At 38.4% G+C, this 16,145-nt stretch overlaps 1 protein-coding gene across 1 annotated transcript in view; it reads right to left on the minus strand.

The window, feature by feature from the left end:
- Positions 1-16,145, minus strand: part of Trpc3 (transient receptor potential cation channel subfamily C member 3) — a gene marked incomplete at its 3' end in the record, with an annotated part of 68,745 nt that overhangs the window by 14,507 nt on the left and 38,093 nt on the right. Inside the window, 6 exon segments of the mRNA NM_001173031.1 lie at positions 2,172-2,255; positions 5,040-5,249; positions 7,390-7,585; positions 10,228-10,492; positions 12,900-13,133; positions 13,990-14,206. Of these exon segments, the coding sequence (NP_001166502.1) occupies positions 2,172-2,255; positions 5,040-5,249; positions 7,390-7,585; positions 10,228-10,492; positions 12,900-13,133; positions 13,990-14,206 (1,206 nt within the window).

Genomic DNA, 16,145 nt, shown 5'->3' on the forward strand with positions numbered 1-16,145 from the left:
GCAAGTGATAAAGTTGGTAGTTCAAATCAAGAGAAAAGATAGATTATTCAACACTTTCAGCCATGTAATAATCTGGAAAAAATGTGGGTCTCCATCCCGAATAGTATATTAAAGAATCATTTTCATGGATTGAATTCTTTTGTATAAAATTAAAGTACAGTACTATAGAAAATGGGTACAAAAAGTTATTAAATAATCTCATATTGGACAAGATATTTTATATACTACATAAAATTCAGAGCTGTACAAGATTTATAAATCTGACTACACAAAAATTAACTTCAAAATTGGAAATATTATACCTATAAATATTAAAAAGAAAAACTTGTCAAAAATTTTTCAACCTGTATCACACAGGCTGACATTCTTAAAATATTAAGAATTCTTTCTAGTTAATAACAAAACCCATCAAGAAAAGTAAATATAGCTAGGCATGGTGGCTCACACTTGTAATCCCAGCATTCAGGAAGCTGAGACAGGAGGATCACAATGAGTTTGAGGCCCCCTGGGCTACAGAGTGAGTCCAAGGCCAACTTGACATAAATCAAAACTCTGTCTCAAAATTTTTTTCTTTTTTTCTTTTTGTCTTTTTCCTTTTTATCGTTACCGGGGATCAAACTCATGACTGCCTGCTTGCAAGGCAGGCGCTTATGCCGCTGAGCTAAATCCCCAGCTCCCTCAAAACTTTTTTCTTTCCTATTTATTTATTTATCTTTTTGAGACAGGATTGTGCTATGCAATTCAGGCAGGCCTTGAGCTCACTTTGTAGCCCAGGCTGGCCTCAAACTCACAGTGATCCTCCTGCCTCAGCCTCCCAAGTGCTGGGATTACAGGCATGCACCACAACACTTGTCATAAAAATACAGAACACTAAACCTGAAAAGAAAGTCAAGTTTATCTATGTTTAATAAGTGCAAGATAAAACTATTGTTTAACTGTTCAGCAAAGATAACCTTTTATAACAAACACATTGTCGTTAAATTAAGTCCTTATGTTCATAAGGACTGCCATGCATATATTGCAAGAAGGTAGGTTGCTATGAGTTCCATCAAAATCAGCTTGATAATGGCTAAAACACTGTAATGTACATATACTTTAACCAGATAATGCTACATATTGTACTTGTTTGAAATGTTCATTGTACAAGGTTATTTGCTGAAGTGTTGCTTATAATGTTGAAAGACTGTCAACATCCTCTATTTGTATTGACCAACACTGATCAAATAAACTAAATACAACCATATAATAGAATATGATATAACCATCAGAAGTAAGGCTTTGAAAAAAACATCAAGCTGTAGTGAATATGTACCAGTTTCCCCAATGAATATATTTATTGTGTATGCAAAGATACTAATACAACTTTTTTTTAAAGAAAGGTTTCAAAAAGGCATGTGCCAATCAACTTTCAGAATTTTCTACTTCCAAGAAAATTGTTTGAAGAGGATCATAACCATTAATGAACATGATCGGACATAAATTCCTTGACCCTCACTGTACCTTGTACACATTAGATGATCAAAATGATCAATCATCTAAAAGAGAAATGACTATAACCCTTTATGAGTTGGTCAACAGTGTTCAAGTTTCATGTTCAACATTAAAATATATTTTAAAGTAGTACTGATGAAATAGTATTGCCTAACAACCATTTGGAAAAACTGAGAAAAACCTGGAGAAAGGTATTGGATTTTCATACTTTGAAAGCATTATTTATGTTAGTATATGCTCTCTCCCACTTCTTTCTCCAGATTGAGGTTTATGCAATTTTTTTTTTTTTTTTTTTTTTTTTTGGTGCGGCGGATCAAACTCAGGACCTTGCGTTTGCCAAGCCGGCATGTACACTGCTGAGCTAAACCCTTGGTCTGCAATTGGTTTTTTAAAAAAATTATAGCAATACTTTGCTTTCAAAAAACACTTCTTTTGCAAAAAGAACTCTTCTTCATCAGTTAAAAATGAATGACTTAGACTGGTTTCAACTAACATGCAATTATTTTGTCTTATTCCAAGATCTATACTATCCTCACAGTTTATCTGAAAAAGATTTACACTACTAACTGTGGACACACACACATACACACACACACACACACACACACACACACACACACACACACAGAGATCAGGTATGGAGTCACATATGGATAGAGCGATGTCTAATGAAATCTTACCTGATAACGTGTTGGCTGATTGAGAATGCTGTTAAAACTGTGTGATTCAAAAACTCTGGAGTTAGACTGAGTGAAGAGGTTTAACTAGGAAAAAATACAATTAACCTAGTAAATCAGAATACATTTATTTAGAATCAGAAATATAGTCTATTTTATTCGCCTTCATAACATTTTCTGTAGTCAATAAATTTTAGGAGAACTCTGTGTAGAAGTTGAGTTTTAGAAATGATTTCATACGTTTCCGAAGGTAAAAATTAATGTGGAATATGTTCACATTTATCAAGATGTTGACAATTTGTACTGCAATAGTTCATTGAAACGACATTTTCAAGAGTTAGCTCATACTAAAAACATTTTTTCCTCATACATTTAACAGAAAATACTCCTAGAATCTGGAAGTCATTTGATGTGCTCCAACCTGGCTCTGAGACATGGTTCCCCTTCTAGACTTGAACAGAAGCACACTAAAGATTTGGAGGGCACTACTTAGTATTCTCTAGCCCCCAAGTATTGGTCAAAATAACACATCTTCCCAAGCATCTTAGCCTTATACTGAGCCAGGATCGCCATGCTGGGTGGGCTGAAGAAATTTTGTCTTTTCTCTTTTTTTCTCCTGACGATTTAGGTTTTTTTTTTTTTTTTTTTTAAGATTTAGGTTTTGAGTGGGTAGAAACAGAAAGCAAGAGGCACATGCAGGTGGGCACTGTCCATTTCTTATGCGCATGGGTAGGGGCTACTAGTCCTGGGCACAGGCTGCCACCTACACGGTGTGATTAAGCCAGGGCCCCCAATCCAAAAGGATGTGCTCACCCCACCACCTGACTCCTCACCGTTTCAAGATGTGGGAGCTAGGGATACAGAAAGTGGTACTGACAGGCAAGGACCCCCTTAACAGTTCTAAGGTTATGCCAAGACTAACTTTGGCTAACAAAGTTAATTTGTCAATTTGCCACTGGAGGTCAGTATCTGACTGTTGGCTGAGGTTAGCTGTGTAGGTTAACAGGAAGGTTTCTTGAAGCTCCTTCCTCTCTTCTAAAAAAGAAGCACAAAAATCTAGAATTTTCCCATCTTTTATTAAATGAAATAAACAGAGAGTGCCTATGGTCATGCAGGAAGTTTAAACAGGTTTGTGTACAACTTACAAAGCTCTTTCACAATAGAGTCAATTTTAGCAGAAGCAGAAGCCAGGCCCCTTTAAGGACCAGCTATCCCACAGCTGGAGGTACAGGTGTGTGGAGAAGAGGGGTGGAAACCAAACCTAGCTCAGCTGCTGAGCCTGGGCAACAGCCAGTGCAGGAGAGAGAGGAGGCACCTGCAGCAGGAAACTCAAATTCCATACTGCGCTGCACTGGCGAGGCCAGGTGACCTTGCATTGGGGAGTTATCTGAAGGCCTCTAAGGCATCTCATCTATAAACTGGGAGTAATAATGATACCTACCTCACAGTGTTGCATGAGGCTCAAATGCACAGCAAGGCACTTTGTAAACTGTGAATAAGGAAGGGCACTGATATTTGTTGAGGCTGAAACTTTGTACATCTCATATATAATCGTTACAATAACCCAATAGTTTTCTCTCATTTGGGTGAGTTCAAATCCAGCTCTGCCACTGAGGCTATCTCCTTTACATTACACTGCTTCTCACTGTGAAACTACAAGGTATTACTTTAAATCTTGGCGTGTCATAGACAGTCACCATCTTCATCCTCATAGCTCCAATAGCTCACATTTAGGCCAGACGAAAAAGAGGTAAAGGTCCTTTCCTTAAGGAACAGGATCTCAGGGTTATTACAAGTCTTGACAACACACATCTATCTTAAAAAAGGAAGAAATTAAACTGCTCAGCTTCAACTGAGAAAAAATGTCTCCCTCTGCTCAAGAAGGACTATACTTAACGGAAATAATGTTAATATCTTGTGGGCTCTCAATGGTATAGCTACACACCATTTTCTAAATTTTAAACAATAATACTACATTTTAATGCCTCATACTTGCTCCTAACTGACTCCTTGTCTACTGTTGAGGCTTGTCCATATTCTTATATTTTCTGTGTCAATTCTATCTCTGAAAATTAAATTTATGCTAATCCAGTGCCACCATGAACTTACCTTCTCTGTTACAATTTAAGTGGGACTCTACTGGGACAACTCTACTGTTTTATTTATAAAAAGGGTATTCATGGTTATTTAAGGATATTCTCAGGCGTATATATATATATATATATATATATATATATATATACTTTATGACAGTAAAGGGAAAAAACGGGAGGGTTTTTTTGTTTTTTGTTTTGAGGCAAGGTCTAGCTATTTAGTTCAGGCTGGCCTTGAATTTACTATGTATCCGAGGCTGGCCTCAAACTCACAGTTATCCTCCTGCCTCAGCCTCCTAAGTGCTGGAATTACAGGCATGCGCCACCACACCTGGCCAAAAAGCTGCTGTCAGTTAGTCTGGTGAAAGTTCTCTTCAAGCATGAAGAGTGTGATGGTGGTGAGCTATATAAACAGCAACAGGAAAATCTGAGGTTAAAACCTTTAACTTCAGAATAACAGTTGAGAAGCATGGAAAACATGAAAACAAAGTGTTTTGCAACCGTAAGTACTTTGTTTACTTTTAACAAGTGAAAGAAGCTTTTTGTTTGCTTGCTTTTAATCTGGTACTTTATATGAAGCTTTGACCCAAAGCAGGGCATAGACTAAGTGACTTCTTGAAACATTAACATTTATTAAGTATTAGTCTATGACAGAGGATGCGATGGATGGTCACTTCCAGCATCTTCTAAGTTCATGAAAATTCATGAACAAACATCAAAAAGACGAGAAAGAGACATAGCATATATTTCAGGGATTTGATAAGTTTTCAATACCTACCCTGGACTTTGAGTTACCCATTCCCATTTCCAGATCTTTCTGCAGCCTTCTCCTTCTACATTTGGAAAAGTTAATGATCCGCATGATGAAATAAACAAAGGATTTTGGGCTGGGAACCAGGCTGAAGGGTGGAGGTAAAGTCTTTCCATCATCAAAATAGGATAACCAGAGCTTTGAACGTGCAAACTTCCATTCTACATCACTGTCATCCTATGTCACAAAAACAGAATATTTAAAACTAAGCATTCTAGTAAATGGCAGACATTCTTATAACAAATCTACATTACTATTTGAACTAGGTAACTTACACACATTTATCTGCATGTAACCTCTCTAAGCCTACATAATATGCTAAGTATTATTTTCATGATGCTCATTTAAAAACGTCTGTCTATCTTTGACATGCCTTTGTCTATAGCAGCGATGATGAACCCTTTAGAGACTGAATGCCAAACCATCACCCCAAATCCACTTACTTATTGCAAAATGTCAAGACTGAAATTAAACCTGAAAACTGTGGTGTTAGTTTAAAAAAAAAAACTTCATATATTAATATCTTTTGCTTTAAATGAAAACCACAGTAACACGTGGGCCATAAATTCACCATCACTGATATTTTAACCAGAATTTCATCATCACATATTTTAACCAGAATTCCCTGCCCCCACTCAAAGACAAAACAAAATGGTTAGAAAATTCAACAACATGGAAGGAAAAGAATATTAATTCCATCATACAGAATATAAAAGCATAAAAAATTCTAGTGGGGATGTGGGGAAAACTTCTGCACTGTTGGTGGTAATGTCAGTACAGTCACTACAGACATTGTGTAGTTTTCTCAAAAAACTAAAATTAAAACCATTGTTTGACCCAGCTATCTCACTCCTTTGTTCACATCCAAGGGAATTAAAGTCAGCAGACTCTATTTATATCTGCACACACGTTTATCACAGCCCAATTCATGCCAGCTAATCTATGAAGCCAGCCCGTGGGTGAGGAATAAACCCTGTTATATACCCACAGTGGAGTGTTATTTGGCCATAAAGAAGAATGAAATTATGTCATTTGCAGGGAAATGGATGGAAGTAGAAATCATCGTGTTAAGCAAACTAATTCAGAAACAGAAAGACAAGCATCACATATTTCCCCTAATATGCATGATCTAAATAAACAAACAAACAAACAAACAAGATGACATGAACATAGAAGTGATATTATTATTAGACAACAATGGAATAACAGGGAGGAGGTTACAAGGCAGGGTAATGGGGGTGGATATGACTGTACCATGAAGAAAGGTGTATCTGTATTTCATACCTTTTAACCTCAGTTATGAAAATTTTCTTTTTCAACAAAATCATGTTAAACAACAAAAAATATTGATGCCTCCTTCCATCCCTTATGCCAACCAAGTCGTCTTGTTTAACAATGGTTCCCATTCTATTCTCCACCCACTCTCCTTTCTTTCCTAGACTCATCCAAGCCAGGTGATGGGCACAGATACTGTATTTTACTTCAGAGGCAAAGTAAAAACTGGTATTTAAATCAACTGCTCTTTGTAATTTGTATTTCTGCCACATGTCCTGAAATGCCGCACAAGTTCTACAGGCATCTGGACCTGTTTTCTGTCATCTTCTATCTCAGAACTGCCCCACAGTGATGGGCATAACCATCCTAACTGACAGAAGAAATGAGGAGGGGTCGCTAGGTGGAGGATGCCAGCCCACTCAACTCACACAGCCCAGACCAGCGACACCACACCCACAGCAGGTGCACAGAGTGCAAAGGTATTCATTTCTGGCTGAACAACTTTCTGCTCTGAGGCCATTATGGGTTTCTAAAACACACACAGAGATTTGATAGAATAAAAAAAAAGCTGAGTACTTCAATGATACTGAACACAAACCTGGAGGACATAAGCAAATAAACAGAGCATTGAAGAATGCTACAAAGTCAAGTCTGACTACAAATCGAAACTGGAGTGATTTCTTGAATACAGAAGATTCTGGCTGGATAAATACTAACATCCATGTTTGCCAGGCAATTAGCAATTCTCCCATCACAAAGGATAGCTACCTGGCTACAGCCAATACTTTTAACCAATAATTTCAAAACCTCTGAAATAGTTCCTGAGAGAAGGCAAAGCAGTACTAAATTCATGAGCACCCCAGCTTGCTGCTAAAAAACACAGGAAGCTATGTTGTTAGCTGTGGAGGTAGAAGCCAGGTGAGGCCAGCTCCCTTGCTTGAATATGAGTCTCTTTGCTCCAGGAGCTGTAGTTTTAACCCAGGACACAGAAGCAAATGTCATCTACTACCCGAGAGACATCTGGGCCAGGGAGCAGGCTTACCTCAATTTCTTGATATGAGCTATTAATCATAGCAATTAGCATGTTGAGCAAAACGACCACCATAGTTACATTGTATATTCCATAAAGAACGTATCCAATGTTCTCTATGAATTTGTGATCATATTTAAGCACAACTGAAGTCACTTCAGACAACCCAAATATTGACCAAAACAAAGTCTTGAAACTTTCTTCTACACTGTTAAAAAAGTAAGATAACAGTAATTAACAGTAAAGTAACAGTAAGTAAATTAACAGTTTTCAGAATTAAAAAATGAAAAGTGAAAACATGTTAAGGTCTATACAGATATCAAAGGTCTACAGATATCAAATGCCACCATCAAATGTCACCATGTGGTGCACTCCTGTAATTCCAGCATTCTGGGAGGCTGAGGCAGGCTTGCAAATTTGAGCCCAGCCTATGTAACTTTGCAACTTAACAAGACCCTGTCTCAAAATTTTAAAAAAGCAGGGTGGTAGCTCAATGTGAAGGCCCTGAGTTTAATATTTGCAGTATACTACACACACACACACACACACACACACACACACACAGTCATTCTAATAAACTCTTCACAATTACTTTCAATAAAAATTCTAACAGAATTATTCTGTCATAATAGAAACACTAATAATAGAAATTACTCTCTCAGTTTTCAGGAACTGGTGCCAATCCTAGCTTTTCCGGTTATCATCCAGTGAGAACCCTCAGCCCTGAGCAGAAGAAAGCCACAATCATCACAGTACCCATTCCTTATTCCTAGAGTTTTAAACTTTATTTTCTGTAGGTGATTTAGAAATTTACAGCGAGTTTTTTGCAGTATTGGGATTATAATTCAAATTGTAAACTTACTTCAGAAAAAGTATGCATAAAGGGCTGGGGATTTAGCTCAGTGGCAAGTCCTGAGTTCAATTCCAGAAATAATAATAATTAAAAATAAAACCCCACAAACAAAACTTGCCAAGCATGGTAGTCCATGCCTTTAATCCCAGCATTTGGGAGGCTGAGGAAGAAGATGCACTGTGAGTTCAAGGCCACCCTGAAAGGCCCACTCACTGAACTAGAAAGTGAGTTCAAGGCCAGCCTGAAATGTCATAGTGAAACCCTGACTCAAAGAGACAAAAACAAAAACAACACAGGTTTCATTGCTTGGGATACAGCTCATGGCACAGCACCTGCCTGGCAAGTACAAGTCCTGAATTGGATTCCTGGTAACCAAGGGGGAAAAAAAGTATGCACAAACATATTCCTTGCAGCGTGGTTTGCAATGGAATGATCTGCATTTAGAACCGAAGTAGCCTAAATACCCAGGGTTTGGGTTAAACAATGCTGCACATCCAGACGATGAATTCCTGTGCAAACTCTGAGGTGAAATGAGACAGATCTATCTTCTTGTGCTAATACTGAACAAATAAGATTTTGCAAGTGTGACCTTCTCTATCATTTGATACAAAATAAGGGCATACAATTACTTATATTCTCTTTTATGCAAAACAAATACCTCTGAAAGTAGCTGAAAAAAACCACTGTTTATGGGAACCCAGTAAAATGAAGAGACTGGGCTTGGGGCAGGGAAGGAGAGGTTTTTCAGTGTAGACACCTCACTGAATCTTCCATCACAAGAACGCACAGTCATTGCTTAGTATCTAGAGACTGGTTCCTGGGTTCCCCAGGGCTATCAACAGCTGTGGGTGCGCAAGTCTATCCGTTACCTGAGTCTAACTTCCTGTACACCTCGAACAATCTCTAGATTACTTATGATGCTTAATACAATGCAAAGACTGTATAAGTAGTTGTCATATAATATTCTCTAAGAGATAATGACAAGAAATAAGTGTATGCATGGTCGGGGCTGGGGATTTAGCTCAGCGGCATAAGCACCTGCCTTGCAAGCAGGCAGTCGTGAGTTCAATCCCTGGTACCAATAAAAACGAAAAAGACAAAAAAGACGAAGGGTTTATAACCTCCCAGATACAAGAGATTAAAATATAGAAACAAGATCCCATATTCATGACAACCAAATGGATGAGAAAAAACCTTACAACCTCGATATCTCCACTCTGAAGGACCCTTCAGGGATACTGACAAACGAAATCCAGGGAGACTTCATGGAGGTGAATCTGAAGTGCTGACCCCAGTATGACCATCAGGAGGAAGTAGAATTAGGGGTTTTTGTTGTTGCTATTTTGTCTTGTTTTTGAGGGAGAGTTCCACTATGCAGACCAGGCTGGCCTCAAACTCACAGCAATCCTCCTGCTTCAGCCTCCCCAGTGCTGGGTTTACAGGCATGCACCACCATGCCTGGTTGGAATTAGGTTTCTAGTGGGTGATAAGTCACTTAGCTACACTTTCAACAGACTAAACTCTCTGTACTGGTTAATGACAAATACATTAAAATAAAAGTTGATGGCTCCTTTTATGAAATAGTACTGCCTGCAAAATGACGAAGCTAAATTTAATGTTATACATAATGTAAGAGACAATGAGTATTACAAATCTGATTTCCATTCTCTTAAAATAGCTACGTCTGTCTGGGAATTTTCCAAATTGTGACCAATTCTGTGATCAGATGTACACTAAGCTCAAAGAGCTGAATCTGTGGAGCAATGCACTCACATGTAAACACGAATTGTTTTTTTACAGATTTTTTTTTCCTGCCTTTTCTCTCACCTTGATAATACCAAGGACCTCATACTTGCAAAGCAAGTGCTGTGCCAGTTAGCTATACCTCCAGCTCCTTTTCCTGCTCTTAATTACAATAACAAAAATTTTCCTCTGCTGCATCTGGGCTTGTCAGAATCTCTCTTCATAGTATCTGTTGAGTTAGATGTACTACTTACGTGGTAAAAGCAGAGTTTACTTTGGCCCCAAGGTAGTAAGAATAAAGTATGAACATGCCAATCATAAAGGCCAGAAACACCATAATGAAGAGGACCATGAACTTGAATATGTCCTTCACAGTCCTTCCCAGGGAGATCTGCAAGGGGCCGAAGCTCTCGTTTGCAGGGAGGATGTATGCGATCCGAGAGAAGCTGAGCACGACAGCTATGGCGTAGAGGCCTTCAGATATGATCTGGGGGTCAGAAGGGAGCCATTTATCTCTAGCTAGAAAAAGGAGAGAAAGAGTAAAGATGGAGGTCTCTATGCCCTGTTAACTGTGCAAGTGCCTTAAACAGGATCTATCTTATTGGTAGGTGGTTACCAGCTCAGTCGAAACCACTGTCGAGTAAATTAACTGTCCAAGGACTATACTTATCAGAGATATAACTTCTACATCACTTCCAGCAGGACCGACACTATCATAAAGATACAATGTGAATTCTCATGGAGGAAAACACAATAAAATACAAAAGAAGAAGGGAATAAAACAGACTGGGTGCAGGATGATGAAATAACCACTTGTCCCATCAATCGTTAGATATATTGACCAGGTACTCAGTTTTATAAGCATGGCTGGGATGAAACTTCTTTTCCATGTTAGGGAAGTGCGTTCATCTAATGGTATAAAGCAAGTGAAAAGTCAGGCGGCAGTGAGGGAGGATGACGCTGAACCCCATGGTGCTGACTATGGATAGCTGAGCACTGTATCTTGTTCTGGAAAATGTAAAATGCCATGGTGGTGTAAAAATGTGTACTAAGTTAAAAAATGAACACTTATGGAATATTTAATATTTATCACACACTGCTTCTCATGATTCCATGGAGTCAGCCTTAAGCTCTTTTCAGAGATACAGAAACCAGGACTTGGAAAAGTTCGACAATTTATCAAAACCACACACCAAAGAAACAGGGAAGCCTGAACTCACAAGTCCCTTTCTAGACTACAGATGGTAAATATACATGAATCAATTTAAATACCTAGGTTATGTTAATAGTCAAGATATATATCTCACAAAATAGAACCCATTTTAATTCTGTAGTTACAAGTGGGGATCATTAGTTTATTTGAGCCAGTGTGCTTGGTATATAGAAATCCTTGCTTGTTGATAATCAAAGACCACGTGTTTAAATTTCATGCCAAGCAAAATCGTATATTTTGGAGTGATCAGTGGGTGATATAAAATCGTATATTTTATATAATATATTATTTAATAATATATTAAAAATATATTAAATAATAATATAAATTATTAAATATAATATATTTAAACAATATATTATATTTTTCTTCCATATATAATTCTATACTTCTGATAAAGTTTAATTTGTAAGTTAGGCATATAGAAAATTTGTAACAGTATACTGTAATAGAATCCCTGCCATCACTACTTGTGCACTTTAGGGCCATTAAGAAAGACTCCATCCAATGGCAGTCAGTCTGTTAACCCAGTTGGCTTCTAAGTGATGAGTCGTCAGGCCACCTGTACGGCATGGGTACACTGCACTGGGGAATCATTCAGCTCCTCTGAGAGATGGAGCCAGTTTGCACAAGACTTCATGGGAATCTGAATGCTGTGCAATTTTAAAGTGATGAATTGCTGGTTTCTGGAATTTTCTACTTAATATTTTCAGACTGCTGTTGACCATGGTTAACTGAAATCACAGAAAGCCAAGCCTCAAGTAAAAAACAACTATCATATGTTTAAATATGAGAAATACATTGAATGTGTATGAGCAGTGGTGAGAAATTCAAGGAGATGGGGTAATAAAAGGCACTAAACTGCTCCCTAGACAAAGTGAAAACAATTCAGCAGAGGCAGGAAGTAGATACTAACCACAATCACAAGAGTGTGAGCTCTGGGGAACCTGCAGAAGTGTCAAGGAGAATGCTTTACTTTCTCACATAGAACAGGATGAGGTTCGAGACAAACTTCTCTACATAACAAAGAGCAGGGAAACCCCAGCTAACATCCAGGTAAAAGGGTACCAATCCTTTCTTGCCCAGAGTGGACCAATATTAAGTAGTGATAGCCTCCTTCCTCTTGAGGCCAATTGAGAAGCTACAATAAACAAATTTTTGTATAGTTTTGCATTGTATAATCCTTATTTTACAGTTCAGAAACTCAAGCATGGGGTTCACATGTGTACCAGTTGTGAAGAATAACTCTTGTAACCGGGCTTATTTTATGACAAGAATCTGTAGCATGTTCACATTATTGAAGAAGGCTGGACTCCCATTCCAAAATACATGATTTTGCTTGGCATGAAATTTAAACACGTGGTCTTTGATTATCAGCAAAGATCATCTGTGGCCATGAAATGAGCAATTTTTCTGCATTGCAGGTCCTGATGCCATGCTTCTTCTGCAACTGACACCACCAACACTGAGCCTTGAACAACTTCTGAAATGGCCCAGTGAGGAAAGTGGTTACTGAGATCAATCTCGATCTATCTATCTATCTATCTATCTATCTATCTATCTATCTATCTTCTATCTCTAAGAACTACTAGTGATTTCAGGTATCCAGTGGGAGCCTGAAAAATATTCCTGGGGGTCTACTGCTCTTAATTAGCATTGTATTCCAAAATACCCTTCATGAAACATACGAAGATCCTGAAGCCAGCCACTTACCATAAGTGAAATACTGTATCTCTGGCGGGAGAGTGACTTCACTGAGGTCGCTCTCTTGGACATAACTGTCCACATACTGTTGGGCTTTTGTGGCTTGAAGGAAGGCTAGGAATCTGGCTGTGAAAGCAGCAATGAAGATGGAAAGCATCCCGAAGTCAAGCACATTCCACAACTGCAAAATGTATTCTCTAGGTCCCTCCAGCCAGAGCTCCTTACACTCAGACCACATCATTCCTGTCACAACAAAGGCGGAGAGTAAGGATTAGATTCTATGGCTTGGGCTGACAAGCTGTTATTCTGTTCAGCACTTGGCACCACAAGAGACTGTGGCCACTGAAGTCCTAGCAGAGTTAAATGCAAGCAGCAGGTTCTATTAAGTGAATGATTCATCTCACGAAGTTAGAATTGGAAGACGCACAGGCTAAGTGTAGCTCAGCAGTAGAGTCCTTGTGCCAGGACAAGAGGCTGGCCTTGCTAGGAGAAGGAAGAGGAAGAGGAAAAGGAGGGAGGAAGAGGGGAGGGAAAAACTAATCTATCAATTCAGGAAGCGAGAAGGTACTAAGACACACACTGGATGAAACATGGAGCAAATAGAAATATGACTGCACTTCTAATCAGTAGATAAATTAATTTCAGCTTTCATTTACTAAGGTGTAGCAAAAATAATTTTTTTCTCATATTACTTAAAACTGCATTAACACAGCTACTCAAAATGCATTATTTATTTTAAAGGGCAGTAACAACATTTTGAAAATGGAAACTGAAAATCTCCAGGACTAAAACAATATAAAAGTCCTTAGTTAAGAGTTGGTGGATTATTCCACTGGTATTTTAACTAAAGGGTTGCTCATCATGGTGAATTACATTTAAAAACTTACATTTTGTCTAATCATTCAAGTCAGATTTTTGAAACGCAGTAGTTAGGCTCACGTTAATTTCATAGTTTATTTAAGGTTACCTAGGTTGTTCAATGTTGGCTGTTAAACTTACTTACAATGGTGATGTTTTCACTATATAAAGTTTTCATACAAAATGATGATAACTGACATAACTACATTTTGCCAGATGGTAGTGTACATGAGAAGCTTACCCAGAACCCAGACCATGATTAGCATTTCTGTCCAGGTGAACTGAGTGGTTTTCACCCGGAAGATCTGCTTGGGGTAGTCGATGACGGTGATGTTGGGCAGCGTGGCAATGCCCTCGAACCTGTCAGAGGCATTGAACACGAGCAGGCCCAGGAAGATGATGAACGAAGCTGCATGCGCCACGAACTTCATGAAAGGGCTTCGCAGGATTTTCCCCAGCTGTAATAAAACCCACACCAAAAAAGATCAAGAGAGATTTTATTTTAGAACGTTTGGTTTTTCCTAAAGACAGTTACTATCCGGGATAAAATAATATATAAATAAAGGAAATGGGAACACTTTCAAATCGGCTTCTGTTTATAAAGAGTTGCGTGTTATGAAAGCCGTGGGGAGATGCTGCCTCAAAACTAATGTAATGTGTTTAAACTGTTTCTAAACGTCCAATTTGGGCAGGCCTGGGAGCACACCTGTAATCCCAGTACTTCAGAGGCCGAGACAGGAGGGTTACTGCAAGTTAGTTTGTGGCCAGCCTGGGTTTGCAGTGAGTGTAAGACCAGCTTGGACTACACAATGAGATTCTGTCTCAGAGCAAAAATAAAAACAAAAAAACTTTTAAAAATATCCAATTTGTCTCAAGATACTTCATTGTCTGATACCTTCTCTAAGTAACAGGGTATAGTCTGGTTCCTGATCTTATTTTTACATGAAAGACTACGGAAAGCCAAAATTCTTAAGGTCTGGGAAAGGAAATTTCAAATATGGACTGTGTAACTGCCTTTCTTTCTCTTCTCTTCCTCTTCCTCCTCTTCTCTTCCTTTTTTGTTGTACAGCAGATTAAACTCAGGGCCTTCTCACTAGGCTGTATCCCTCCCTCGCTCTTCTTTCATTTTCTATTTTGAGACAAAATTTCACTAAATTAACCAAGCTGGGTTGAATTTGTGATCCTCCTCTCTCAGCTTCTAGAGTGCTGGGATTAATTGTGTGACTCTTCAATGGTCTGTAGGTGAAATGTTATGATGAGTCTGTAGACTCACAGAGAGCATTAAAATCCTCTGTTAAAAATATTACTGTAATAAAAGTGAATTTTAGTTTTTATTTCTAAATCTTCTAAAATCATTGTACCTTCTATCATATTTTACAAGGTAGAAAATACTAGAATTAAGATGAACATAGTTACTACTTTAACAAGAGGGAGACACACAATAATTAAAACTCTTAAGTAACATTATAAACTTAATGTTATTTCTGAATTTGGAAAATCATGCAATAGTACCAAATCACTTCTCAGGTTCAGTTTATAATTATTTTAAAGTGACTACTTAAAAATCCCCTGCAATATGATGTCCTTAAAAGCCCTGTGTTCTAGTAGAAATGAAAAACAATTCCTCCTGTCCCCAGGGTTCCACAGTGCAAGAATTAGATACATTTGGTATATTTATCAAATAAATTATTATACAAATTCAAATCCTACTTTTTTTTCCAAAATGTTTCCTTTTTATTTAGACATAAAACACATTTGGAACGTGCAGGTTAACTTACAATTAATCCTACTTTTTAACTCAATCTGGAGCCTTAAAATGTATTGAGGTTCACTTGTTTTGTTTTTTGTTTTGACACAAGGTTTCACTATGTAGCCAGGCTAACCTCAGACTCACCATGATCTCCTGCCTCAGCCTCCCAAGTGCTGGGATTACCGGTATGTGACACCACACTTGGCAAGGGTCGTATTTTAAAGGCTGCCAGGTTTGAACTGATGGTCTAGAACAGCAGGGCCGAACTGCACATGTACCGCAGCAGACCGCATGCACCACTGAAAGCCCTAATAGGTTCGCCACCCCTGGTCTAGAATCTTAATTTGGTGTCAACACGCAGTGTCAGGACTCCTGAGATGGAACATGAATACACACAGCCCAATGTCATATCCACGGACATGGAAAAATAAACAACAGTGTAGTCACACCTCACTGTGCTGTTACTCCAGTGAGGGTGCACCGGGCAGCACACACACAGTGCGTGGGCTTTCCTGGAAGTTGCCAAGTCTGCTTCCCCTAAAGGCTGGTCCTTTAAAACTTTTAATGAGATGGAAAGAAAGCAGCAATTCATGTTCCAACGGGACGTATGTGGAGAACTCTCGTCGTCAGGCTGCAGCTTCACTGCA

Source organism: Cavia porcellus, unplaced genomic scaffold (genome assembly GCF_034190915.1).
Source record: "Cavia porcellus strain 051 isolate PalLab524CR breed Dunkin Hartley unplaced genomic scaffold, mCavPor4.1 scaffold_14, whole genome shotgun sequence".
Taxonomy (NCBI): domain Eukaryota; kingdom Metazoa; phylum Chordata; class Mammalia; order Rodentia; family Caviidae; genus Cavia; species Cavia porcellus.